At 33.6% G+C, this 25,931-nt stretch overlaps 2 protein-coding genes and 1 long non-coding RNA gene across 4 annotated transcripts; 1 reads left to right on the forward strand and 2 right to left on the reverse strand.

Moving 5' to 3' along the window:
- Nucleotides 1–5,822: 5,822 nt before the first annotated feature.
- LOC145160389 (uncharacterized) lies at nucleotides 5,823–7,362 on the forward strand. Its single transcript, XR_013738101.1, has 2 exons — nucleotides 5,823–6,071; nucleotides 6,205–7,362. It is a non-coding gene; the product is annotated as an uncharacterized LOC145160389 (long non-coding RNA).
- Nucleotides 6,284–8,782, reverse strand: LOC145160388 (protein trichome birefringence-like 19). The gene is made up of 2 exons (XM_079079555.1): nucleotides 8,202–8,782; nucleotides 6,284–7,273 (listed from the first exon to the last, which is right to left on the reverse strand). The coding sequence occupies exons 1-2, from the start codon at nucleotides 8,679–8,681 to the stop codon at nucleotides 6,446–6,448; spliced, it is 1,308 nt and encodes a 435-aa protein (XP_078935681.1). The 5' UTR covers nucleotides 8,682–8,782; the 3' UTR covers nucleotides 6,284–6,445.
- Nucleotides 8,783–22,605: 13,823 nt separating this feature from the next.
- LOC145156850 (zinc finger (C3HC4-type RING finger) family protein / BRCT domain-containing protein) lies at nucleotides 22,606–25,081 on the reverse strand. 2 transcript variants are annotated; one of them, XM_079076077.1, is made up of 7 exons: nucleotides 24,974–25,081; nucleotides 24,706–24,843; nucleotides 24,461–24,594; nucleotides 24,055–24,226; nucleotides 23,307–23,849; nucleotides 23,056–23,235; nucleotides 22,606–22,964 (listed from the first exon to the last, which is right to left on the reverse strand). In XM_079076077.1, the coding sequence occupies exons 2-7, from the start codon at nucleotides 24,826–24,828 to the stop codon at nucleotides 22,788–22,790; spliced, it is 1,329 nt and encodes a 442-aa protein (XP_078932203.1). In that variant the 5' UTR covers nucleotides 24,829–24,843; nucleotides 24,974–25,081; the 3' UTR covers nucleotides 22,606–22,787. The 2 variants fall into 2 exon arrangements, with proteins under 2 accessions (XP_078932203.1, XP_078932202.1); XM_079076076.1 differs by having other exon boundaries at nucleotides 24,706–25,070.
- Nucleotides 25,082–25,931: the final 850 nt, after the last annotated feature.

Consider the following 25,931-nt stretch of genomic DNA (forward strand, 5'->3'; position numbering starts at 1 on the left):
GTATTGATTTCTCGAAGTCCAGCTCATATCTGAGTACATGTCAAAGCTAGTGGGAGCATAAGTGTTATGCTAATAATCATCATGTTAGTGGGAGCATGATAATTATGATAAAGGTTGCAAGTTAGCAATGTTAATTATAGAAAACAAAAGTTTCAATTCGTGGTTTTGCAGGGGTTGAAAATTTGTTTTGCTATAATTAAGGGAGAGGAAATTATACTTCATTTCAATTCTAAAAGCTTAGATTGAGGTTTTAATCATCTTTAGTCAAGGATATATATGAATTTTGTGTTGGAATGGATCAACATAAGGAAATTCTATATATAGGTCTACTATTTGCGTTCTAAAATTCGATTATGATTACGGCATCCCTTTTCATAATCTGAATTATGAGAACTTGGCAAATAGAAATATTGTAGCAAAAGGACTGGTCTAGTATCATGTCTTTATGTGAGACATCATGAATCGTGTCCCATATGCTTCGGATATAGGATCGATTGCATGTGCTATAATATTCATCCTTTCTAAAAATTTCCAAATGCCTGGGGCATTAAGAAAGGAAAAGGTCTAGAATTGGATATGACTAAAAGGATTAAGCAATTGTCGAGGACAATCTAAGGTTTACCAAAGATTGGTTGCTCAGGGACAGTTGGAAGTATAATGTTAATTTTGGAAAGACCATATTGACAACTCTTGTTCAAGAGTAATAGTCAAAATGGGAATATGGAGTTGCTCCCATAGGTGGAAGTTATTAAATTTGTGTAAGATTAGAAAAAACTTAATGCAAGAAGGATGTTTCCATGGAATTGATCTCCATGGGAATACTCTGTAATGTATGTTGACAAGTCTTTGTGACTTTGTGCATAATCATTACAAGAGGACCAATGCATATAAGTTTAGAATCTAACAGATTTAGGTAAATGACAGGAATTTGGAATTCTTGCATTTGCAGTAAGGAATTGGGATTGTGAAATGAGAATCTTTGGAATTATGTTCAATCGATCTATTTCACAAAGTAAAGATCATAAACAAACTTAGTATGCATACTTGGTGTATGGCATGACTAGTGTTTAGAAAAACACAGTGTACATGCTTGGAGCATGGGACAACTATTGTTTTAATTCAAGTATAAAGTTGATAGTTTGAAACAGTATGCAATGAATGATGGGTAATCAATATGGTGATAAATAAAAGATGTTTTATTTATATTCATAAGTTCTGAGACCATATTGGATTCGATTATTCTTGTGTTTCACTTTGCATGTTTTGACTTCCAGAATAACTAGGTCGTTCTTCCTGATTGACTAAGTTATTCAAACCATCCACAGTCGGTCATATGTTGGAAGTAGATATGAATCAAGACTGTCATGGGTTGGCTTGTAGAGGTCTAAGATATTGGACAAAGTGGTGCTACAACACTCATGAGTGCTCATAAGTTCTGAGTATTGGATTCAACCCACGCTCATTGGAATCACTTCATGGATTTTATCACGAGTGATCATGAGACGATAATATCTTATATTCTTCAAACCTAGAGATATGAGTTGTTACTATGAGTTGGTTGTACATTGATCGCACGAAAACGCATTGGTAACTCGATGTTATAAAACGTGCCTTTGTATATGATTCAACAAGTAGTAGAACAAGCCATATGAGTCGAAGTTTATCCATTCCTTTTACCTTCGGGATAAAAGCGATATCTGTGGGACCCTCGATGATTTAATGATGATACATGTGAGTGCTTGGCCAAGCCAGGACTGATTTGATCTGTTCAATCAGTCAATCATCATTAATCGGAAATCGGGAAAAAACAAATGGACAGAGAGAATGATTTATAATCCATGTCTCCGTCCATGTGATATCTAGAATGCAGGAATATATGATCCCTTATCTAATGGACAAGTCATTGACAAAGGTCAGAGTTCATCGACAAAGTCAGAGTTCGACAGCGGCTTTTGAGAGCTACGATTGCCAGTTAGGTTTTGATGTCATACTCAATAATAGTTTTAGACTTATCCAAGTGGGAGACTGTTGGATTAATGTCTAAGTCCATAACTATAATTGGTATGTACTTGACCCGACTCGGCATGGTCCATTTGGGTTGCATGGCATCGGAACATTTGGATAGACCGTTTGTGAGAAGAGGACATTTGTGACATATTAATATATTATAAGTTCTAATATATTAATATGAAATCATGTTATTTAATTAGTATTGATCAAGAATTAATTTGGACTTAATTTAGTGATCAAAAGAGACTAATTAAGTATATGGGGATTGATTGTTTAAATCATTCATTCTTATATATGTGGGCTTATGATCCAAGATTCCTTATGTTGGGTTTAACCCATGTGGTGACCCATGGATACTCCATGGAGGTTAAAACCCATGGAGCATAAGGAATGGGTAAAGTCATGGGTTACATGGTGTAACCCTAATTTGCACACTATATAAGGACCCCTTTGGCTCAAGAAATTGGCACTAGTGATACAGATGTGAGGGCTAGTCGATTTGAGCATGGAGTGTCTTCTCCTCATGGTTATTCCATATGTTGGTGATGTTGTGTGAACCATTTGAGGTGTCACATTTGGGGCACTAGGCTCTCAAGCTTCATGGAGTCAAGCTACATCAACAAGGTATGTATTCTATCCATTTTATTACCCAAGTATCAAAAGATTGTATGCTAGTTAGGGTAATACCTTAGAATATTCATATTTGCATGTATAATAGAGAAAACATAGATCCAAGGTATTTAGGGTTGCATATACACTTAGGAGTGTTAGAATGCTCATAACCCAACAAATACCACATACCATACATGCATAACAGTCAAACATAATTGGGTCTATTTCACCCCCTTCAATATTTTTCAACCGGTACTAGGTCTATTTCATCCCCTTTGGTATCTTTCAACCGGTATTGGGTCTATTTCACCCCCTTCAGTATCTTTCAACTGGCATTGGGTCTATTTCACCCCCTTCGGTATCTTTCAACTGGTACTAGGTCTATTTCACCCCTACATCTAAGCATACAATCATATCAACGAAAGTCACAAAGACAACATGCATAAACATACATAACATGAAATTGTCATGAAGACAACTATCATCCTACTAACATAATCTAGTGTGCCGGCGTTGGTGCCTTTGACCCACGAGTACAGTAGAGAAAACTCACCTCAGACTGAAGATATCAAATCACACCCGGGCTTCCGAATCGTGAAGTCCTCTCACTAAATCACAAATAAAAGAACCCTAATTAGAAATTAGGTCAATAACCCTACTCGAGAGTCTAAATCCTGAACCCCGACTTTAAGGGTACAAAGGTTGCTTAATCCTTTCCTTCTTAAGCCTAACACACCAAGGCCCAAATCCAAACTAACCCAAATCCCAAAAGATATTACATGCCCACTATGGGCCAAAGAGCTCCAAGATGGCCTAAGGCCCATAAATGATCCAATACCATAAAAAGGTCTAAGGATAAAACTCAACAAAGCAAGAGCCCAACTAAACCCGAGCCCAAAAACTCCAAAAGCCCACAGACAGTCTTACGCGCGACGTACCTGGCTTGTACGCCCGACGTACGTGGCTGATCCAGAATCGGGGGTGTTGGCTCAGTACGTGCAGCGTACTCAGGAGTTTGCTCGATGTACTGGTTAGACAACCAATTCCTCTCCAAAAGACTTAACTCATTAAGCTTATGATGTCCAAACTTCAATTCAACATCAGAACTAGGTCTTAAACCATAAAGTCGAAGACTTTAAGCTTTTGCATGGCTTAAAATGGTCAAATCTTGGAATTTTTCATACTAACTTCATGAAGCAACCCTCAACCCTTGCATTGTTGAGCTTCAACCATAAAGACACCATTTTTATGCACAAGGGGCATCAAAAACACTAGGATCTATCATCATAATCTTCTGGAGTATCTTATACTCTCAAGAAACATCTTAAGGGACCAAAACAAACTAAAAACCCTAACTTTCTAGAAATAAGAGATGAATCATCAAGGTAAGGACTTGATACCTTCTAAAGAATGACCAAGGTGGCTAATTTATGGATTCACAAGCTTTAACACCACAAGAGCAACTTCCAAGAGATCCTTCCTTCTTCACGATCACCAAAAACACCAACAAAGGTCATTTCTAAGCTCAAAACACTCAAATGGCAGCTAGGGTTTCGTGGGAGGGCTGATGAAGGAAGGAGGCTGATGAGGGGCAACCTCAAGCCTCATAATGGGGATTATATAGGGGTTAAACCCTAAAATTTAGGGTTTGCTGATTCACAGCGTACACCCAACGTACAATGGTCCTTCCCTCCGTGTCCAAGTCCGGTGAGTACGCCGTGCGTACTCACATTACGCCCAGCGTAATAAGCCTCTTTCCGACTTTAATAATCGACACTCAAACAAAATGCCACAGAATATATTACCTTACAAAACGGATGTTACAAGTCTGATAATTGTGGACCCAACATGCATGTTTGTATATGTTCTTTTATGTGGGGTATTTTGGGGGAAATCACTAAGGTTTGGTTTATAGTTTAAGTTTTATGTTTCAGGTACTTCTGATGATCGGGGCAAGGCGAAAGCGTGATCGTACACATCCTTCGATGATATGTTTTGGAGATTTTATGATACTTGATTATGGAATATTTATGTTTGATATTTGGTCTATGACTTGGGTTTTGATTGGAAACAATGACTTTACTTAAATTGAAAAATAAAAAATTTATTCGTGATTTTTGGGATGTTAAATCAATCATTGTCTTCTCATCTTCAACTTATTCCTTTTGCATTTGAAGAAGATAATCAACAAAAATCAAAGTTTTCCCTTTATCATTTAACAAAAATAAACAACTCGAAATAGCATAATTTATTTTCCAGTTGGTGTCATACATCTTCACCGCCTCCCTCTCCTAATCCTTAGTGTTATTGATTATCCATTTGTTGTCCGTGTCATACATCTTCATCGCATGAGACATTGGCGCCACATGAATCACCATCAACTTTAGATTTCTACATAATCGATTTGTAATTTTGTATATTTTGAATGGGTAAATGTTGCTCATGTGTATTTTATTTTATTTTCCTTTAGAAAAAATTGATATGGATAAGTTGTCATCTATTGATCCTCTAAAATCACCTACTCTTCTAAATTACTGAAATTTTAACTTAATGGACATGCCTACTTGATGATGATGTGTACTATGAAGTGATTTAGAAATATGAAGACTTACGTGATTTACAATTCAATATGAACCCTTATCAAATTTAGGTAAGCTGTTAATGCTATACAAGCCATAATTAAAATATTTTTAAAAAATCATTGTAAAGATATTGCAAGAATACATGTCTTTTATGTTGGATGACGGCATGATTTATCTGCTTGTGTGCCAAAAAAAAACTATGAAAATTGCCAAAACTCAAGAAACAATCAAAATACATTTTGGCATGAAATGACTCAAGAAACAAACAAATACATCAAAAATTATATAAGATAAAAGATAATAGAATGAAAAAAAAGATAAAAGATAATAAAAAAGTATGGTGGGTACTTGTGATTAATACTAATATAAAGTATGATTAAACAAACAAAAAATATAAAAAATAATGATAAAAATATAAAAAATCATTTTACATTGGTCTCAGACCATCCACACAATAAATTAGAACCATAAGGATCATATTCACCAAAAAAAAATGTTAGAGATTAAATCTGTGACACAAAAATTAGAGAGACCATTTATGTAACTTTGTAATAATCCAACGATAAATGGGCCGATCAAAGCAGCCACGCCAGGCTTAGTTTGCGCTTTAGAGTAAAACCTAAAAAGGCGCCTTTTTATTTTTCCAAGACGAGCTGAAGCCCAATTAGTTGAAACGGCTTGTCAACGGAAATGTTCATCTTGGCTGACGACTGAAGCTGTTGAGCGATCGATGTTTAATCGGGAAAAATGGCAGGATTAGTGTCTGGGAGAATTTAATGTGATAAAGCAAAAATTGTAACGAGGCAAACGGAGCAGGAAGACGAGTCGATATGATCATGAACCGGTCCCTCAGAAACCCCTAATTTGGTAAAAATGAAATCCATATTTTTATATAATTTTTTTTATCCCTAAGGCTTAACCGACACTTTCATTTCTTCCTTTCGATATTCCCTGTTTTATTTTTCATAAAGAATAATTGTCGTAGTGATCATATTCATAGGTCGAGTGGAGACGAAGACTTGTAATAAAATAATGGAAAAAGAATAACACGATGGGCCACTGCATGATTGCACTACGAATTAAATGCCAAATTCCTTTTATGCATAAATTCTCTGCAATTGCTACTTGCATGTATAATCGTATATTTATAAGCACTCTTGAAACACTGCGTAAAAATATTATGGACTACATACAAATTCTAAAATACTGTAATTACATCTTCAATTAAATAAGAGATCGATTCATCTGAGGTTGAGTTTGGTGATGTTCCTCTGAGGTGCCCTTTCAATAAACCCTTCTCCTTCTTCCATCTTCAACATTTCAAGCAAGAACTCATTCCACGTGTCAACAGGGCCAGGCATGCACCAATGAACACAATCCGGGTAGCTTTTATTATCACTAGCCGGATGCCCAAAATGGTTCGGATGTCCATCTCCCCTCATTATCATAGCGTCACTAGTATCCAACAGCCTGAGTTTCACCTCCTTATTCCTCATTTCCCCTTCACTCTGTGCAATCTTGAACTCATTCACTTGAGTTAAATACATCTGTAACTTATACCCATCCAACTTCATCTCGTCCTTTGAGAAAGGTCTCGTTCTCACACAATTCCCACCATTGTTATAATCTCCATTCTCAAAATGTTGTGGTGAAAACGTCCTTAAAAACGCTAACCCTGTAAAGTTTTGATGGTTTAGAAGCGTGGTGAATGCTGTTTTGAATGCCATCTGGTATGCATAGTAGACTGTGAGGTCTGTGATGTTCTCTTTATTGCAGAAATGACAACCTACGATTTCACCCTTTTCATAATACATAAATGGTCGGAAAAACCACTGTCCTGCTGAAAATATGATCACATCTATGTTATCTATCTCGGATGTCCACGCGTCATCTGGTTCATCTAAGTAAAGATTCATTATACTGTCGCGAGTGAAGTTTGTTGGATTTGGATCTCGAGTTTTCACCAATAGAGGAGACCATATTGCTATTAATGTGAAGTTGTAGCTGGGAAATTCCCATCGTCGGAATCTTGTATCATTGGTATACGAAACATCAATAGGATAAGCTTCCTGTAAATCATATACAATTGTTAATTAGTAAACAAAAAAATAAATAAATTAATTAATTAAATAAAATAAAAAATCTCTCATTTTTTCTAGCCTACTTTTTAATTTTTTTTAACTTCTATCAGATGAATCTTTCTGTTTGTTTTTTTTTTTTACTTGAAACAAGAGACGTTAATATTCTGCCCGTACTTTACCTTTTTCTTGTCATTTTCTTTTTGAAATAAAGCATCCAATATTAAGTTGTAACTTATGCATTTGTCCTCGCACACACTTCTTTTCAAACATTAAAACGGATATATACTTCCATCTCCCAACTACTGATCAAGCCCACATTATGTCGTCTTCAAGGGACATAAGTTTGGCTTTTTTGTATAATTATCAATAATTAATCAACATAATAATTGACATTAACACTGTTGATAATGCCGTTTGTTGTCATTATTCATTATTACCCTTTCTATTTCTGTTGGCACGTCACTTTCTTATCTATGTTTGTGTGTGTTTGGCTCTTACCTTTATTCATACGTCTACAAGAAAAATAATAGTTACACTCATATAATTATAAACAGTGTTTAAAAAAGATGGACCATCAAGCGTATGGTGTGGATGCTTCTTTAAAATAGACAAAATACTAGATAACAAGAATAATACTTATTATCAATGTACCACCACTTGCTTTTGCTTTCAAACTAAAATAATCTGTCCCACCACTACAACTGTACAAAGCAACTCTATTTGTCAATTTATAAATATGGGTATATAACTATATATATATATACGTGTATATGTACTTATTATCTTTAATCATTTTCAGTATTAAGTATTAAACAAATTATATTCTTAAACCGCCAGTTTTGAATGATAAAGATAAACTGGCTATGCATGAAGAAGTATATGAATTGAGTTGAGGTTAATTTTGAAGACAACTTACACTAGCTAACATGCAAACCAATGATTGCATTTGGTTTCTTCCCACTGAGTCTCCGATAAACGCCAACCTTTTCCCTCTGACAACCTCCAAAAACTCAGCCGCATCAAATTCAGGTAACTCGCATTTATCCGGCTTCCATCTCCACTTCATGAAATCAGTGTCTGGTCTTCCATACTTCATACAGTTTTGTCGATCATCAATAATGCATTTCGTTTCGTTTGTATAATAAGTTTCCCTCTCGTCATCAAACACCCAACTCCCTTGAAAGATGTTACACTTGAGATCTTCAGTTGAGTTTCCGGTGGGTGTGGCGGTGTTGAGCAGCCGGAGGTCGGAAAAGTTTCCGATGTAGAGATGGACGGTGATTAGGAGGGCTAGAGTTATGACGGGGAGGATGAAGTGGTTGGTGGTGATGAGTGGTTTGTGGAGGTTTCCGTTGGTGGTGGGAATAGGAAGCTGATCAATCGGATTGGGCTTCATTGGTTGAAAATAATAAGGTCAGGATTGAGTTTGAAGTTTGAAGGGGTTTATATATACAGACTCAAAGTGCTGTTGATGGTGACAAGTATAAGCAAACCATATACCCTTTAATTTCATGAATTTAAAAGATTAAATAACTAAATATATTATAATGATTAACATTGAAGAGCACTCTAAATATATATGAGCTGGCTAGCAAATCATTAGCCTTTTAAGGACAAACTTGGAGAATAATCTTGTTTTCCTTTTTTCCCCACCACAACATGATAAGAGTGGATTATTTTGTTGATGGAGAAGGGTAATGTAGTAATTTTAATTATGTATTGGACGACACAAGTCGTAGCAGACATGGCATCTGGAAGAGCAACTTATGTAAGGTTACCAACTACTAACCCTCACATGGTCAAGACAGTTTGTACCTCGACATATGTTCTTGCCAGAGTAAAATGGTTTGTTTTCATGTGCTCATTGTACTCTGTGCATCGCTTTGTGTACTCCAAAATTAAATAATGAACACAAGTTCTTGTATCATGTTATTCTATAGGTTGATTTTTTTACACAATATCATTGACAACAAATTTGATTTACTGGGCGTTCGTGTTGGGGGTTTAATAAAGGACTGACAGGCTGACATGGAGACTTGCATAAAAGAAATTAATGAAAGAAAGAATCTTTGTGTTTCAAAAGGGCATGTAATTTTAATATTAGTTTGGGGAGGTCCATGTGGTCAATCATGCATTCATGCTATTAGTTTCCGATATGCAACTTCATTCCACATGTTCCCTTTTGGCAAATCAATGCCATACATTGTAGATGAATGCTTTATCCACAACTTCCTCATCTTGGAAAATTTTAGCTACCTTTGGTTCAAAAAATCTTGGAATCTAGTGATTTAGCGTTTGCAGGTTGTTTGAAACTTGGGGATCTATTGCTGAGGAAAATTTATGTATATAACAATGCACTTTTGGTTTGTGAATACGATTATGTAAAAAAATTATGTTTTTAGAAAGCTACATGAATGAAAAGGATTATGTAATAAAATGAAAACCAATTATGTGATAAATAAGTAACCTTTAAAAACAGAAAAATCTTTAAAAACAACACGTATACAATCAAAGATGTAAAAACGGAAAAATATTAAAAAAGATCATGCATAAAAATAAAGATGTAAAATAGATGTAAAATAGTTGTAAAAAATTAATTCTTCAAAACCAATGATTATATATATATATATATATATATATATATATATATATATATATATATATATATATATATATATATAACAAAATTTCTTAAAAAACCTAATTTCTAAAATACAAAGAAGAAAGTTAGAAAAATTATAAAAATATGTGGACCATATTTATTAAAAAAAGGAAGAAGAAGAAGAATTGAAAAATGGGCCAAAATCAGTGTTGCAAAAAAGGTTAGACATAATTTGTATAAAATCGGACAAAGTGTTGCCAAAAAGTTAGAGAAAATTTGTAAAAAAATTGGATAAAGTCGGTAAAAAATTTAAATATGGGCAAAAATGTATTAAAAAAAAGTTAAGGGGCTATTATTTGATCTGGAACTTGGGCAGGTCTAGTTTTGTGCTGATCTAGGTTGGATCAATGGTAAGCAAAAACCAAATTGTGTAAACCAAAACAAGTATGGTTTCTAGTTTTGAAAAAACCGAAAAGTTCGCAAATTATCACAATTTGTGTCCTACCATATGATATGTTATATAAATAGGTAAATGTTCCTTTCCATTATGGATAGCAATAATATGACCGACCATTATGGGTATAATGGCAGATGCCCGAGACCAGGTTATTATTATTTCTTTTTCTGCTTCTGTGTTAAGCTTATTTATTTTTTTAATAGATTATTCGTACAAACGGATTTTTTTTAGTGAACGTGTCAACTTCTTTGATGCGGTTTAGTTTCTAGTTTTGTAAAAACCGCAAAAAAAAAAAAAAAAAACTCAACCACATCGATTTGTATAAAAATTTTATAAATATAAATCTGAGTAACTCCAACACAAGTAGCATCATGAGTGAGGGTGGTTAAGACGTCGGACATATGAACATGAGGTGTCTAGGGTTTGAACCTTGTCTTTGACAATATTGTATTATTTGGAGACTGAAGATTTGGTATGTAGTGGATCTTTCTTCTTTTGCCTCAGTATATGATATGGAATAAGTGGTAGCTTTTTCTTCTTTATCTGTGCCTCGCAAAATGGTGTTATATGCGATTATCTTGACGGATTGGTGGAATGTAACATCCGGGATTAATAAGGTACTAATTATATTATTATTAGCTTAATAGATGGAATTGGTTTGGGCTTGGACCATTGGATCCTTATGATTGGGATAAGAAGTGTCGTACGCGGGGCGTACTATGCCAAGTACGCTCAGTGTACTCAAGAGATTGGAACGCGGAAGCCATGCACGTACGCCCAGCGTACCACAAGGTAGGTGCAGTGTACGCATGCAGATTCTAAAACCCTAAATTTTAGGGTTTGATCCCTATATAAAGGACCTTATGCCATTAGCCCGGCCTCCCTCTCACCCTTAGACAGCCACTACGAAAACCCTAACCCATATTTGTGTGTTCTTGTGATTTGGTAGCCACTTGAGAGCATTTTAGTGTTGTTTTGGTGTTTTGGAAGAGAAACAAGTTTGAAAAAGGAGTAAGGATTCAAAGGGAGCATGTAGATCCAGGAGATTAGCATCATTTCTGACTCATTTGAGGTATCAAGCTTCAAACTTGATCATTGCATGCTTAGATTTGATTTTGGGGTGTTTTAAGTCACTTTTGGACTCCATTGTTGAGGTTGCTTGAATCTTGATAGTTTCAGATCATAAGAGTTGTCCTTTTGAGCTCTTAGAAGCACTTAGAGTCATAAAAATCAGACCTTGATGGCTAAGCCACAACCATGCAAGTGTTTGATGGTCACAAAGTTTGGTTAAGGACCAAAATCATGTTTTGACCCCCAACCATGCATGCAAGCACATAAAGTTTGTGACTTTATGGACTAGGATGTCTTAAAGAACCTGGATCTACATTCTGGACGTGAGGACTTAATGGATTAAGTCACAAATGGAGCCCCAAGGAAGTTGGACGGTACGTCGGGCGTACACCATGGTACGCTGAGCGTACTGGGTCAACTTCCCACTTTTGGTCAAGGCTAGCGTACGTTGGGCGTACACACCAGGTACGCAGCGCGTACGCAAGCAGAGTGGCGAACTTGGGTTTTTGGGCCTTAGAAGTTTGGGTCTGGATAGTTGGGGCCCCATGGCCCACTGTGGAGTAGAGTTTCTTGGCCTAGAACTAAGATTTAAAGTATTGGGCCTCTTGGGCTATATTGGGCCACTCGAAATTATTTATTTTGGGCTAAGATTTAAAGTATTGGGCCTCTTGTGATAAGGCCCATTTGAAGAGTTGGGCCCAATTTAGAAAATTGGGCCATTAGTGGGTTGGGAACGATAAGATGGAATTGGGCCTTGGGTATGGTCCAAATTAGACCATAGGGTAAAATGGTCATTTTACCCTAAGAAGTATTATGGATTTTGACTAAGTGTTGTTATGATAATGATAGTCGGGGAGTCATCGGAGCAGCTGTTAGAGATTCCTTTCCGTGATATTCGACACTCAGCTTTACGAGGTGAGTTACCTTCCAGTAGAGGTGGGTCTAAGGCACCAATGTCGGCCCACCAGTAGGTGATTATAGTTAAGATGATTGTCTTTGTGATAATTGTCTGGTATGCTACTATCTGTTATGCTTTATGTGCTAGTATGTTATGTGATTATGCGGTAGTGGTAGGAGTGAAATAGTCCCCAGATATCTGGTTGAAAGAGACCGAAGGGGTAGGCCAGCACCCAGATATGCTAGGCAGTATATGATATATGTATATATGCTAGGGTATTATGTGGTAGTAGTAGGGGTGAAATAGTCCCCGTATACGGTTGAAAGAGACCGAAGGGGTAGGCCAGCACCCAGATATGCTAGGCAGTATCCGGTTGAAAGAGACCGAAGGGGTAGGCCAGCACCCATATATGCTAGGCGGTTACCGGTTGAAAGAGACCGAAGGGGTAGGTCGGGCACCCAGATATGCCTGACAGTATGTTATTGTATGGTATGTGGTATGATGGGGGAACTCACTAAGCTTCGTGCTTACAGTTTACAGTTTTGGTTTCAGGTACATCTCCTTCGAAGGGAAAGGAGCCGGCATGACTGCAACGCATCACACACTCGATTTTCCGCACATGAGACTCTTGGGATTTGTACTCTGACATTATTTTCTTATGATATGTTTTGAGAGATATTTGACTTATGGTTTTTATTATATGAGATAACACTGGTAGCATTTTCAGTAATCTGTTTTATGAATCTTTAAATTAAAAATGAAATTTTTGGTCTTAAATTTTGGGATGTTACATGGAATTTATGGAATATTTTAATAAGTGTGTTTTTTATAGCTCTAGACCGAAAAATGATAGGCTTATGGGTGATATTATTGCGAGTTCTTTTTGTTGGGTTGTACATAGAAAAAAAAAAGTTTCATACAGACTAGAACTTGTGGCTTCAAAACCCAATTTTAAACACTTTGATATAACGTTTTCTTTATCATAGCTTCTTGTTAGTGCTTTTTATTTTTTATATTTAGCCGTTCAAAAAAGGTGATACAAAACGAAAACATGTTGTTTAGAATCTAGTATTTACGTGAAGACATTAATCTAATTTATAACACATAAGATCTCATGTTTACTATCTACCATGGAGAGCTCAAATATTGATCAATATTGATCAGGGAATTTATAAACAAGAGAGCACTTCCTCATCATGTAAACAACAAAATAAGCGGGTCAACATAATGAGGTGCATACTAACTTTTCTTGTACTAACTATGGATTCAAATCACTATCACATACAGTAAAACAACAAACAAACAATATAACATTCGCACGTATGACAAAAACATGAATGTTGATATGGTCTTATTTAATTATATATATTAGGCTATTTTCTTAATATATTTGATTAAAATGTTATATTTTAACATATATGATACTTAAAATGCTTTAAAATGTTCAATTACAGTTAAAATCAGAGTTAGGATGCAGAAGGAGGAGAATGGAGCTGAAATGGACAAAAAACAAAGAAATTCGGGAAAAGAACTGAAAGACGCATCGTGCCCTTAATAAAATTCCAGAACATCTTGAATAATGCCCGTCTCGGTATATGCGTTCGTGTGCAACAAGGAAAGTCGACATCACGAAGTAATGAGACCTTTACCACGTCGTGGCATCGCAATGTTATAAATATACAGATTTTTCAACCCTAATTCGAATGCCAACTTATACCAACTTGGGCAGCAAGTTATTTGACGATTCCAGACGTTTTTGAGAGATGAAGAACACCCTTGAAGTGTGTATTTGAAGATCAAGAGAGAATTCGTCGATTTAATCGTTTCGGTTTGTTTTATATCATGTCTTTCAATTCCGAATTCGTTAAATTTTGTTTTTTAGCTATGATGCAAGGCTTAAAAATCTTATTACTTTCACTAGATGTAGATGAATCCTAGTTAATATGTTTTGATTTTGTTAGTAGGATTATGTGAGTTCGATTTAAACTTGTGTTTGATTGATTGTTTATCTTTCATGTTAAAGTTATAATTTTTATTATCTACATGTGAGTTTTGTGTAGTTTAAATGATCAATCTAGTTACATTAGCTTGATTCTTAACTGTTTATGTTCATTAAATTGTTAAGAGTAGAGATTTATCCAATCCTAATGTTAGGTAATATAAATTATTAACTTTGATTGTGTTAGAGAATAATAGATATTCATACTATGCTTGATTTATTTATGATAATTAATAAGAAATCATTAGATCATAACGTTCATAGTTGAATTTATTTAAATGATTTTGTGTTTATTAATTGTTTGATCATTGTGATTAGATGTTCATTAATCATTTGTACTAGGAATTCCGAACAAAATAATTAGTCATAAAATTCAATAACAAACTCGTCAATCCATTACATGCTAACGAATCAAACATAGAAAACTAAATGGATTCATATTCTAGTAGAAGTACTTCAATTCTATGCTTTAAAAACTAGTTCTTTGTTTTTGTTTGCTTAATTTGAGTGTTTAAAACAAGTTTAATAATTAAAAAAACCCCTCTTTACTTTTATGTCTTTAGTTTAACTATTTTGTTTGAATCAAAATCAAAACCGTTCCTCACGAGTTCGACAATAATTCTTACCTTAAACTATATTACTTCACGACTAAGTACATTATCTATTTGTGATTTAAAAAGTAATTGAAATTCGATAGGACTTTATAAATTTAAAACTACTAGTGCATAGATAACACATCAAATGTTGTAACGCCCGATTTGTCTAGTAAACTCTTAGCAAAATTGTCTCATTTATTTGTTTGACTTGGACCCAAGTACGATAGGCGTACATATGGTACATCGAGCATACTCCAATATTGGCATGCATGAGGCGGGGTGTCCCCCTGGTACTCTAGGCGTACCCTTGTGTACGCAGGGTGTACGTGAGTCAGGGGCAAACCCTAATTTTTAGGGTTTGCACCCTATTTAAAAACGTTAATCCCCCTCCCCCACCCCCCAAACCCTCACCTTATCAGCCACCATTTCCTTTTTGAGCTAACCTCAAAACCCTAATCCATTTTCCAAAGAGATTGACCTTGTGTGTGTGGTGTATCTTGAAGAAGAAGAGTGGAGAAGCATTGGACAAGAGGGAGCTTGTAGATCCAGAGGTTATTCACCCTTTCTAGCTTATTGAAGGTATAAAGTTCCTACCTTGATGATTCATCTCTTAGTTCTAGATGGTTAGGGTTTTTGGTTTATTTTGGTCCCTTAAGGTGTTTCTTGAGAGTATAAGCTACTCTAGAGGGTTATGATGATAGATCTTAGTGTTTCTAATGTCCCTTGTGCATAAAAATGGTGTCTCTATGGTTTAAGCCCAACCATGAAAGGGTTGAGGGTTGTTTCATGAAGTTAGTATGTTAAAATCCAAGATTTGACCTTTTTAAGCCATGCACAAGCATAAAGGTTGCAACTTTATGGCTTAATACATTTTAATAAGCTTAGATCTGAAGTTGGAAGTTAGGTCTTAAGGAATTAGGACCTTAAAAGTAATTTATGGCCAACTGGGGCGTACGCCGGGCGTACGCAGGTGTACGTTGAGCGTACGCACCTGGAGTCTCGACCTTGCAAAGCACTCGAGTACGCCAGGCGTACTGATGGTACGCTTAGCGTACTCAACAGAGAGGTTTTTGGGCTTTTAGTTTCGGGTCACTTTTGGGCTTAGGGATTTGGGCCCTTGTTGGGCCGCAAGTCTTGTTGTGTTGGGCCTTTTTAGACTTAGGGCCCATATTGGGCATGGAATGTCTTTTGGACTTTGTGCTAGTTTGGATTTGGGCCTAGGTATGTTAGGCCCAATGAGGGAAGGGTTAAGCAGCCTTTTACCCTGGAAGCCGGGGTTTGGGATTTAGACTCTCGGGTAGGGTTAATGGCCTAATTGCTAATCAGGGTTCTATTATTTGTGATTTAGTTAGAGGACTTCATGATTCGGTAGCCCGAATGTGATTTGATATCTTCAGACGGAGGTGAGTTTCCTTCATTATACTCGTGAGTTGAAGGCATCAATATCGGCCCACTAGACTATGTTGGTAGGATGATAATTGTCTTCGTGACAATTTCCTGTATTGCATGTATATGCTTGTTATCTTTGTGACTCTTTAGTTATGATTATGTGTTAGTTGTATGGGTGAAATAGACCCGATACCGGTTGAAAGAGGCCGAAAGGGTTGAAATATATCTAGTACCGGTTGAAAGAGACCGAAGGGGTTGAAATATACCCAGTACTTGTTGAAATAGACCATAACGATTGAAATTGACCCAGTACCGGTTGAAAGACAACGAAGGGGTTGAAATAGACCCAATTATGCTTTGACTGTTATGTATGTATGGTATGGGGTATTTTGGGGGAGCTTGCGAAGCTTTGTGCTTACGGTTTTCAGTTTGTGTTTCAGATATTTCCAGCTCGAAAGGGAAGAGTCTGGCTTGATCGCACCGCATTCGTCCGTGTTTTCCTCCATTATGTGATTTTGGGATTTGTACTCTGATATTATTTTTATTATGATACACTTTCGGTTGTTTTGACATGACTACTGGATGTTTGAAATAAAAAAATTTATCTAAAAATTTCAGGATGTTACAGATGTTGATTTTGTGAATGGTGGATTAGGATGGTAGAGCGAGGGGATGAAGGGATTTCAGGTTTTTGATTTACAAGTGAACGGGGAAGGGGAGAAGAAAGGTGTGGTGGGATATGGTAAGTTTTGGTGGGGCCTATTTATTTAATTTTCTTATATAATTAATTTAGATAACTAATATCAATAAATATAATCAAACAAAGTATGATTTAGTCATTTTATACCGGCCATGGACCAAAATTGCTAGAAAGCCCAAAATTATAGACAAAATTTTGACCAAAAAATGTTTTGGATTGAAAGTGCAGTTTTTGACAACCACATTCACCAATTTTCTAGGGAGTTATCTAATGGACAAATCAAATTAACCATACAAAACTATAACTTCTTTGAAATGTGGTTACCGGTTTGAAAAACACAGTTTAATATTAAATATAAATATGTTGGTGATTTTAATGTCTTTTAAACATTTATGCAGTTAGATTTTATACGAACGTTAAAAGGACTTAGATTGTTATAAAATACAAGTTAGACGACATATATTGTATACTTGTATATGGATAACTTGGTCATGAAGAATTTCGGACCATGGGTGTCGTGAGATTAGATGGACAACTTAGGGGTAAATTAAATCAGTTTGGTCAACTTGGAGTTGACTTTGTTCAACTTATAGGATAGTTTTATTACAAGTGTAATTTGGTATTATATTTACGTTTTACACACATTAATTTCTTTCTCTAATTTTTTAAGTAGCCATATATACTTTTAGAGTTAGATCTAATAATGCTCAAAGTCTATATATCCATATATATTTTATAATTAATGACATCAAATCATTATAGTTTAAGATAAATATTTATCTTTTACAATATTAATTTGATTTTTTATAGACTAGGCACTGATAGGCACCAACCAAATTTTACGAAATCGACCAAAAATGATGGTTGTTGGAAGGTAAGAATCACACGTAGTTCTTTAGATTTTAGAACCGGTAATAAAATAGATGAGAATCAAGTCCGATAAATTTATATGTTTTAAATAATTTGAACTAATTATTAGTTTAACATTGGGAAACAAGAAAAAAAACAAACAAAATGGAAAAAGACAAAAAATATATATATAACAAATAGAAATAGAGGACAAACTTTAAAAACTTAAGGTTAGAAGTGTCTTTTAACTTTAAAAGCTGTTTCTTTTTTTTTTGTGCAAAAAGAAGACAAAATATATGTTTTTATTCTAAAAAACAAACAAGTTTTGATAAGAGAAATAAACTATGCTCCCATTTATTTTTTTATCCTTCCTCTTATCATTTTTAAATGTTGACAAATATAATAAAATTTTATTAATTTGATTAAATATTACAGGTGTCACAATCCTAAATGTATAAGAAGATAACAGAAAGAAAAAAAAATATAATAATATTTGATTTCCTTTTAGTATAAATGTTTCCGCACACTCAAAAAGATTTTTTTTTAAGAAAACAAACACCGTCTAAGTGGACAACCTGGAAGATCTTTAGATGGAACTTCCCATTGGCCACCGGTGAGTGATTGTGAGTCGGTGTATCATATGCACAAAGCGGAAAGACTGTAACCTTTCTTACCATAATATCGTATCTCTAAATATTATTAAAAGAGAACCTTTAATTTACCAATGAAGCAATCAAGGCCCTTGATTGCGTTTTAATCATATGTTTTCCACCGTTAGATCAAATTGCTGACATCATCTTCCCCAAATAGAATTCAAACACAATTACATTTAATTATAGAATCTTTATTAATTATAGAATCTTTAAATTCAGCAATAATTTTATCAATTGAAGCATATCATTTTATTTATATACATGATATCAGTTTTTGTAATTAATATTGTTCCTAATTAACTCCCTTATTTATAGCTTTTGGTTTCAAAATTCAAACCTTTTTTTTTAAAAAAAACTCATTAAATAAGCATATCAATAATTCAGTTGTTAACTTATAAAATCTAATTTAATCCCATTAAATCAGCAAAATATTTTAGAATCAAAATTAAAGTTAATATTATTAATAAATTATCTCCCAGTATATCCCACATAAAATGAATCAATTTGAGATAATGGTTTGAATTTTAAAACTCATTACATAAGCAAGTCAATTAATTTGAAATTTGAATTAATATAACCGATATCTTTCTTTTTTTTCCAGATGAATAGCCGAAAATCTCCAAGATGATATCTTAGGATCCCAATTTTTGAAGACAATGATTTCCTTATTTAAAAACACCCTATATATACGGTACATTGAAGTTATTATTCTTACGATTTTGGATTGAGTCCTACGATTTACAATGTTTTTCTTCAGCGATCTTCTTCTTCAATTCCTTTTTTTCAGGTTCTTTCTTTACTCTGTTCTCCTTATTCTTCTCCAATTTCTTGCATTTACTCTGTTCTTATTACCTGTTGTTAATGTGTTCTTGTTGATAGGTCATGAAAAAAATTAATCAATCTACTTTAAGCATATTAGTTTCATTCATTTTGTCACAGAAACAAAATTATATCATTTATATCGATATTTAAATGTGTTGACCTATGTTTGTCAAGATAAAGCCATAAAAGCCGTTTTAATGCATGATGACAAAATTGGTGGAACGGACCAAAAGCAAGATAAAGAAGTCTTTTATTGTTACACTTCAACTTGCATTAACAAAGACATATTTGTTGTTCCAAGGTTTTCAATAACTCTTTTATACATATTTTATTATAATCTTTGGTTAAAATTTCTAATGTTATATTATTGATTTTGTTTATATCAATGGTTTTAGTTTCAAAATCACCATTAAAGTACAAGACTTTACCGATATGGTGTCACTTACGTTATTTGATCGTGACGCAAAGAAACTTCTGGAAAAAAAACCACACAAGACTTGCTTCAAAAGGTTATCGATATTAACTTCATTTACATAAAACTAATTTTTACTTTTTGTCTATCTAATTTTATAACCGTTCATTTTTTTAGGAGTGTAATATGAAGATTTATCCATCTCCTTTGAATTTACTTTTGGATAAAAAGTTGGCGTTCAAAATTTAAATTTCACATTATAATTTGAAGAACAAAGTTGATGGTTATGCAATCTCAAACTTCAATGTTGATAATACAATCATTGTTGAATTGGAATTTTTTTAACATCAAACAGGTAACATTCTTTTACGAAAAATACTACAGGCACCACACTTATTTAATTTTGTTTTTATATTTCAGTTGATCAACTAACATATTTCTATGTACTACAAATATATGGGCCATAATCCGATTCTTTTAACGTTTTATCGGCAAAATTCGGATTTCAAGACACATTAAATTTAAAGGGTTTAAATATAATATAACCAAATCTAATATTTTAAAATATTATTAACTTTTAGATTGACATATGAATTTATTTTCTATATTTAGGATGTTGTTTCGTTTACTGGTGATAACATCACACCCGCTTCGAATCTTGATAAAAGTACTGCAGCAAGTCCACAAACTAAGTAGACATCCTTTAAAAAAGTATTTAGACATGAAGAATTAAAACACAACCTGGAAGATGTTTACGATGTTGATAATCTGGCAACAATGTCCTCAACCAAAAGATCATCAACATAAATGATAGATCGTACTTCCGGAGAAGGCAAGCAAAAACTGTTAATTCTAAAGAAAGAAAAATAATATATGATTTTCATGATTTTTGCTTACTCATATAGGGTTGTAATAAAATAAAATTATGATAAATTGAAAAAATTGTTCAGCGAAACCTTAAAATTTTGAAATTTGTTGGAAATTTTGTTATATGTCAAGTTTGGCTTCTTTTTGTGTTGTCATGTTTGTTGATTTGACTATGCAGGGTTCATTTGAAGTTCAATTTCTCTACACGAATGTTAATGTTCACATCCAAGTGGAAACAATCACATCTGGTAAGCATTCTAAATGATTTTTCACTTACATTAAGCAAAACTATTACTTCAAGTGGTGCGTTCTCATGGATGCCACACTGGTTGTCATTATAGAGACCTTCTAGCGATCTATAGAAGAATCCTAATGGCTCTATGAAAAAATTTGTTGTGTTTTCAATGAAGGATCACTCTGTCAATATTCGTTCTTTATAATTCTTTCTCTTATTTTCGATGTAGATGCGTGTCACAACAATAAGACAGAAAGAGGTTTTAGTGACCATTAAAGATGAAAATGTAATATATAATTTAAGAATATTATATGAAGTGTAAATTGTAGATTTGTGATATTTATTTCTATGAAAAATATGTTGTTTGATTGCTAGGTTACATATCAATTTTTTTTTAATTTGATTTTGACAAGTTTAATCTAAATTTGATAATTGAAGCAGGTAGGAAAGGTATGTGCTAACGATTTTCAATTTGTATTGCCCTTTATAAACCAATCGTAGCTTCACAGACCGTTCCCTCATATCTTAATAGGTATTAGCATTTCCCTAAATTCAGCTACAAGAAGTCATTAATACACTTCTTGAATCAATCCTCTAAACTGAATTTCATTTGTTAGTTGGATGTAGTGACCAAAATGCAAGATTTGTGAAAGTTTATTATTATTTATTAGTGTTAACCTTTGACAAATTATGAAACTAATATTATAATTTTGTTCATAAAATGTTTTTTTTTTTTTTGTAATAATTTCTTTGATCGGAAGATATATATATATGTGATTGGGTGTAGCCTGAAAATCATATTTTAATTTTTATAATGAAAAAATACTTTAGAAATTGACCAAATTACAATGTCTGAATTTAATGTTTACGATTATGGCAATTCACTTTATTTGTAATGTTTATCTAATTTCTTTGTAGAATTTAACGTTGTTGGTACATATAACAACTTATTGTTGCTTTTGGTTTTATAGGGTCAATATGAAAATAACCATATGAGCCTCAATGGAAGTTGGTACACCGAACAAAGTCAATTCATAAAGCTACTATACAACCTGTTTTAATCAAGAAGTTGCATTATGTTGTGATAAAACAAAGATCACGTAAGATCATTTTTGTTAAAAATTACTGTATTAAAAAACCAAATTTGCTCTAATATAAATATTAAATATTTTTATTTAATGAGTTTGGTTCAAAAACTCTAAAAATGAATCTAACTAACATTTTTTTATTAAAATTACACCTAAGACAACCACAAATTAATGTGATATGTATTTAATTTATGTTGCACGCGTTTAAAGCGGGTCATAATCTAGTTAATTAATAACATAACGAGAAAATAAGCAGATGGATTTAGAATAACTTGTCTCTCTCATATAAAGAAAGCAAAATATATAAATTAGAGGACAACTTGGTTTTAATTTATTCCAAATATTATTTAGCCAATCTGTAATTTTGGAGTTGAGATCGTACTAAAATAATATCAGAACAATAGTGCCTTAAGATGCGACGTTAGCTTAAGCATTTTGATTATTGCATATTACATTTTTAAATTTTGTGAATACAAAAATGTGGATAAAGATTGTATAGTTATAAAAAAAAATAACCTATAATATATGACATGTGAATCTCATAATACTATATATATATATATATATATATATATATATATATATATATATATATATATATATATATATCATAATAGGTGGATTCGGTTTTATATATAGCATCTTAAGTATACTTCAAATGATTGACTACATATATAGCTATCTTTTAAACATGTAGAAAACTTCAAAGTTACCCCATTACAGCTTCGTTTTTTTTTTAAAACAAGTATCCCCACCACCTTTCTTTAACAAGAGAAAGACTTAAACGAATCGTATAAAAACAGAAAACCCAGTTTGCTTTCTTTATGTTTTGAGTTTCAATTTTAAAGTAACAGTTCCTAAAATTTAACGGAAATATCGCATACGAAGATCCTTACACTGAATGCATACCCATGGAAATTGTGGAGGATCCAAGCAATAAGAATGAACACAACGTATATGACAACTATCACATCTCACTAAAAGCTCCTCAGGTTCAACACAACCACACTGGTAGCAAACTGGTGTTGATGGTATTGATCCCTGTTCAACAAAAATAAAAAGTAAAAAACCAAATTCAGTTATGAACAAAACTAATAAATAATATGACATGAATTTTACGATGAAGATTTACCAAAGTATGAAATGTGGATGCTTCTGCATGTGGAAGAATGTATACATCCATGGAGGCATTCTCATTGGGAACTGTTTGAGAGTATATTTTCTGATCAGAAGATAAAGCATCTTCCATCTTCTGTATGCTGTAAAAACTGGCCTTACACAAAGGACATGTGGAAACCTTTTTCATAGACGCCTGTAAGCAATAAGTTGAAATGAATATAAACATAATTTAAAATATGGTAAAAAGGATAAAATTATAGATACCATATGATCTGCCCAATTCTGTATGCATGAAAAACAAAAGCGATGTCCACATGGCAGAACCCCTCTGGTTGAACTAAAATCTGTCCAGCATATAACACATGATAACTGCTGTGGTGGTGTAGATAATTTCCTTCCATTACATTTATCATCATCAACTTCTGAAGAGTTATTTACAGGATTCCTTGTGTTAGAGTCTGGATCTTGAAGATTACAAGTCCCCAAATCTTCAAACTTTTCAAGATCCTCCAAGATTAAAGGTCTTTTCTCATGATCTTGGAAAGTTTTTCTGAAAAGTCTTCTGCTTTTTTGCCTCCCAGAAGAATTAGAAGGCTCGCCGATGTCAACAGCATTGTGGTGAATTTCTGTGTGTTGGGAATTTTCCTCTGAATCTGAACAAGAATTGAGCTCATTACATATATTCTTAAAAATCAGTCTATGACTTCCTTTGGAGGATTCAGAACAGTCCTTATTTTGTCTCTTAGTACATTTTCTCTTTAATCTATTAGAACCGATCTTATTTTGTCTCACATCAGGAAGCAGGTTCTACATTGAAAACAACATGCAGAAATTGTTAGGGGAGAAACCCTAATGCAGAAAGTAGGAAAGAAAAGATAAGGTGCATATCCTAGTAATAAGTTTCATGACTTAAAACACCATCTGAGGTAATTAAGCTTTGGCAATAGATTAATAGAGAGTACAAACATAAAGATTCTCATATTTCAGAAGCAGTTAAGAGATCACATCTAACCTCTTTCAACAACCAAGAATCTTTCCAATCATCATCGCCACTTTCACCATCTTCAATGTTAATCACAGGTTTTTTTGAGAAGTTGCTGGTGGTAGGTACCTCTCCAAATACACTTCTTACTTCATTAGCAACAACTGGGGCCTCCAACAGCAAGGGCCCCACCTCAAACCCACTGCAAAATTATGAAATCAAATGGAGGACAAGTGGGATTACACATTTCATTTTCATTGAGGGTATAACTTATGAGTTGCACATTAGTAAAGTGGATGATGAGCTTGTTCTACCCAAAGTTACACTGGTGAAACTAGAGTTAGGAACACACTCTATTAGTGCAATCAAACAATTAAACTTCTTTTACAAGCTTCACAACAGAAGAAAAAAAGGCTTTGGTAAATGGCAATCATACCAGCGTTTCATATAGGGACGCTCAGAAACTCGCCTGCCTTGTTTTATACAGTCCTCAATCCATCGATGATTCACCACGATTATCTTAAATTTCCTGGCAAGTTCATATTTCTTCCCCTCAAATTTGCGACACATCTAAACAAGCAACCGGAAATATACAATCTTTTAGGTTTAGTATCACTATGATTACATGAATTACTAAAAATGATCTAAAAATATGCAAAGCTTCGAATATGAAAAACATACCAAATGCGTGGTAGAGGGATTCATTGCTCCAACATAACTTGCACCAGATTGAGATATTAATTTGATAAGTTTAAATCGCTCAGATCCGTGGTATCCACTAACCGTAGCGACAACTGAATCCATAATTCGAACAAAGACCTAGACGCAGCCCTAAAATTAGAGGTTTAGGGCTAGAAAAGTGCACAGCCTAATACAATGCATCGTTTATAGATCAAAAGGACTTTCCAAAGTCTAAGTCACACCCTAGTTAAGAGAGAGATAGAGAGACCTTTTAGGATTACCGCCGAGCAAAGATCGTCTGTGTAGCTGCCGATGACGGTGGCGCAGAGGCTTAGCGGGAAGGTTGAAAATTTGAATCTTGTAATGTCCCCTGAACGTTTCCGATAAAAGATTTCTTTATAAATTTACCTTAACGTGTGCATTTAACAAAATATTGTTGGAAAAATAACATAAAAATCGTTTACATAATTTTATTGGTTTTACTATTTTTTTTTTACCTCATAATCTCCGTTCTACTTACTAGCTTTATCATTTTTATTTATTTCTTTAGTAGGTGTAAAACCCGTGTATTACACGGGTTTATTAAAAAATATTAAAATATAAATAATAAATATTAAAAAAAAAATTGAAATAAGGAATGAAAAAACATATTAATTGCAATTTAGTATAATATTTATTACATTTGATACTTTACATATATAAGTACTAAGTGTGAGACCCGTGTATTACACAGGTTTATTAAAAGGACCAAAAGTAACGGTGTGCAAATAAAAAAATAAGTAACGACTGAGTTTGTGACATTTGGTAAACCACATTGACCATTTATGTAATTTGGTCTTAATTAATCTATACTAATAAAATTAATTAATATGAATTCACAAACGGAATGTATTATCTACATTAATATACATATACATTAATTAACATATTAATAGAAAAAGGAATTCACAAATAAAAAGTTATTATGTACATTAATAAATATATTAATAAAATTAATTAATATGAAGTGACATTTAGTAGGTGAAATTTGAATAAAAAAGAAAAAAACTATAAAAATGACAAGTAGATATTAAATAATTCAAAAAAATCTAGAAAATGACAAGTGTCAAAATGAAGGAGAAAAGGACGTGTGACAAAATCATTCTTATTTATTAGGGTAGAAGTATTATGTGGCTTTTTTATTTTAAAAATTGAAAAAAAAAACTATAAATTGACATGTGGATATT

The sequence above is a fragment of the Lactuca virosa genome, chromosome 2, assembly GCF_052849685.1.
Source record: "Lactuca virosa cultivar CGN04683 chromosome 2, Lactuca_virosa_CGN04683_v6, whole genome shotgun sequence".
NCBI classification, from domain to species: Eukaryota; Viridiplantae; Streptophyta; class Magnoliopsida; order Asterales; family Asteraceae; genus Lactuca; species Lactuca virosa.

Excerpts from the sequence above, each read along its gene's own strand:
- LOC145160388 (XM_079079555.1), bottom strand. The coding sequence starts at position 8,681 with ATGAAGCCCAATCCGATTGATCAGCTTCCTATTCCCACCACCAACGGA. Across the intron at positions 7,274-8,201 it reads TGGTTTGCATGTTAGCTAGT|GAAGCTTATCCTATTGATGT; the intron begins GTAAGTTGTCTT and ends TATGATTTACAG.
- LOC145156850 (XM_079076077.1), bottom strand. The coding sequence starts at position 24,828 with ATGGATTCAGTTGTCGCTACGGTTAGTGGATACCACGGATCTGAGCGA. Across the intron at positions 24,227-24,460 it reads CGTCCCTATATGAAACGCTG|TGGGTTTGAGGTGGGGCCCT; the intron begins GTATGATTGCCA and ends ATAATTTTGCAG. Across the intron at positions 23,850-24,054 it reads ATTCTTGGTTGTTGAAAGAG|AACCTGCTTCCTGATGTGAG; the intron begins GTTAGATGTGAT and ends TTTTCAATGTAG.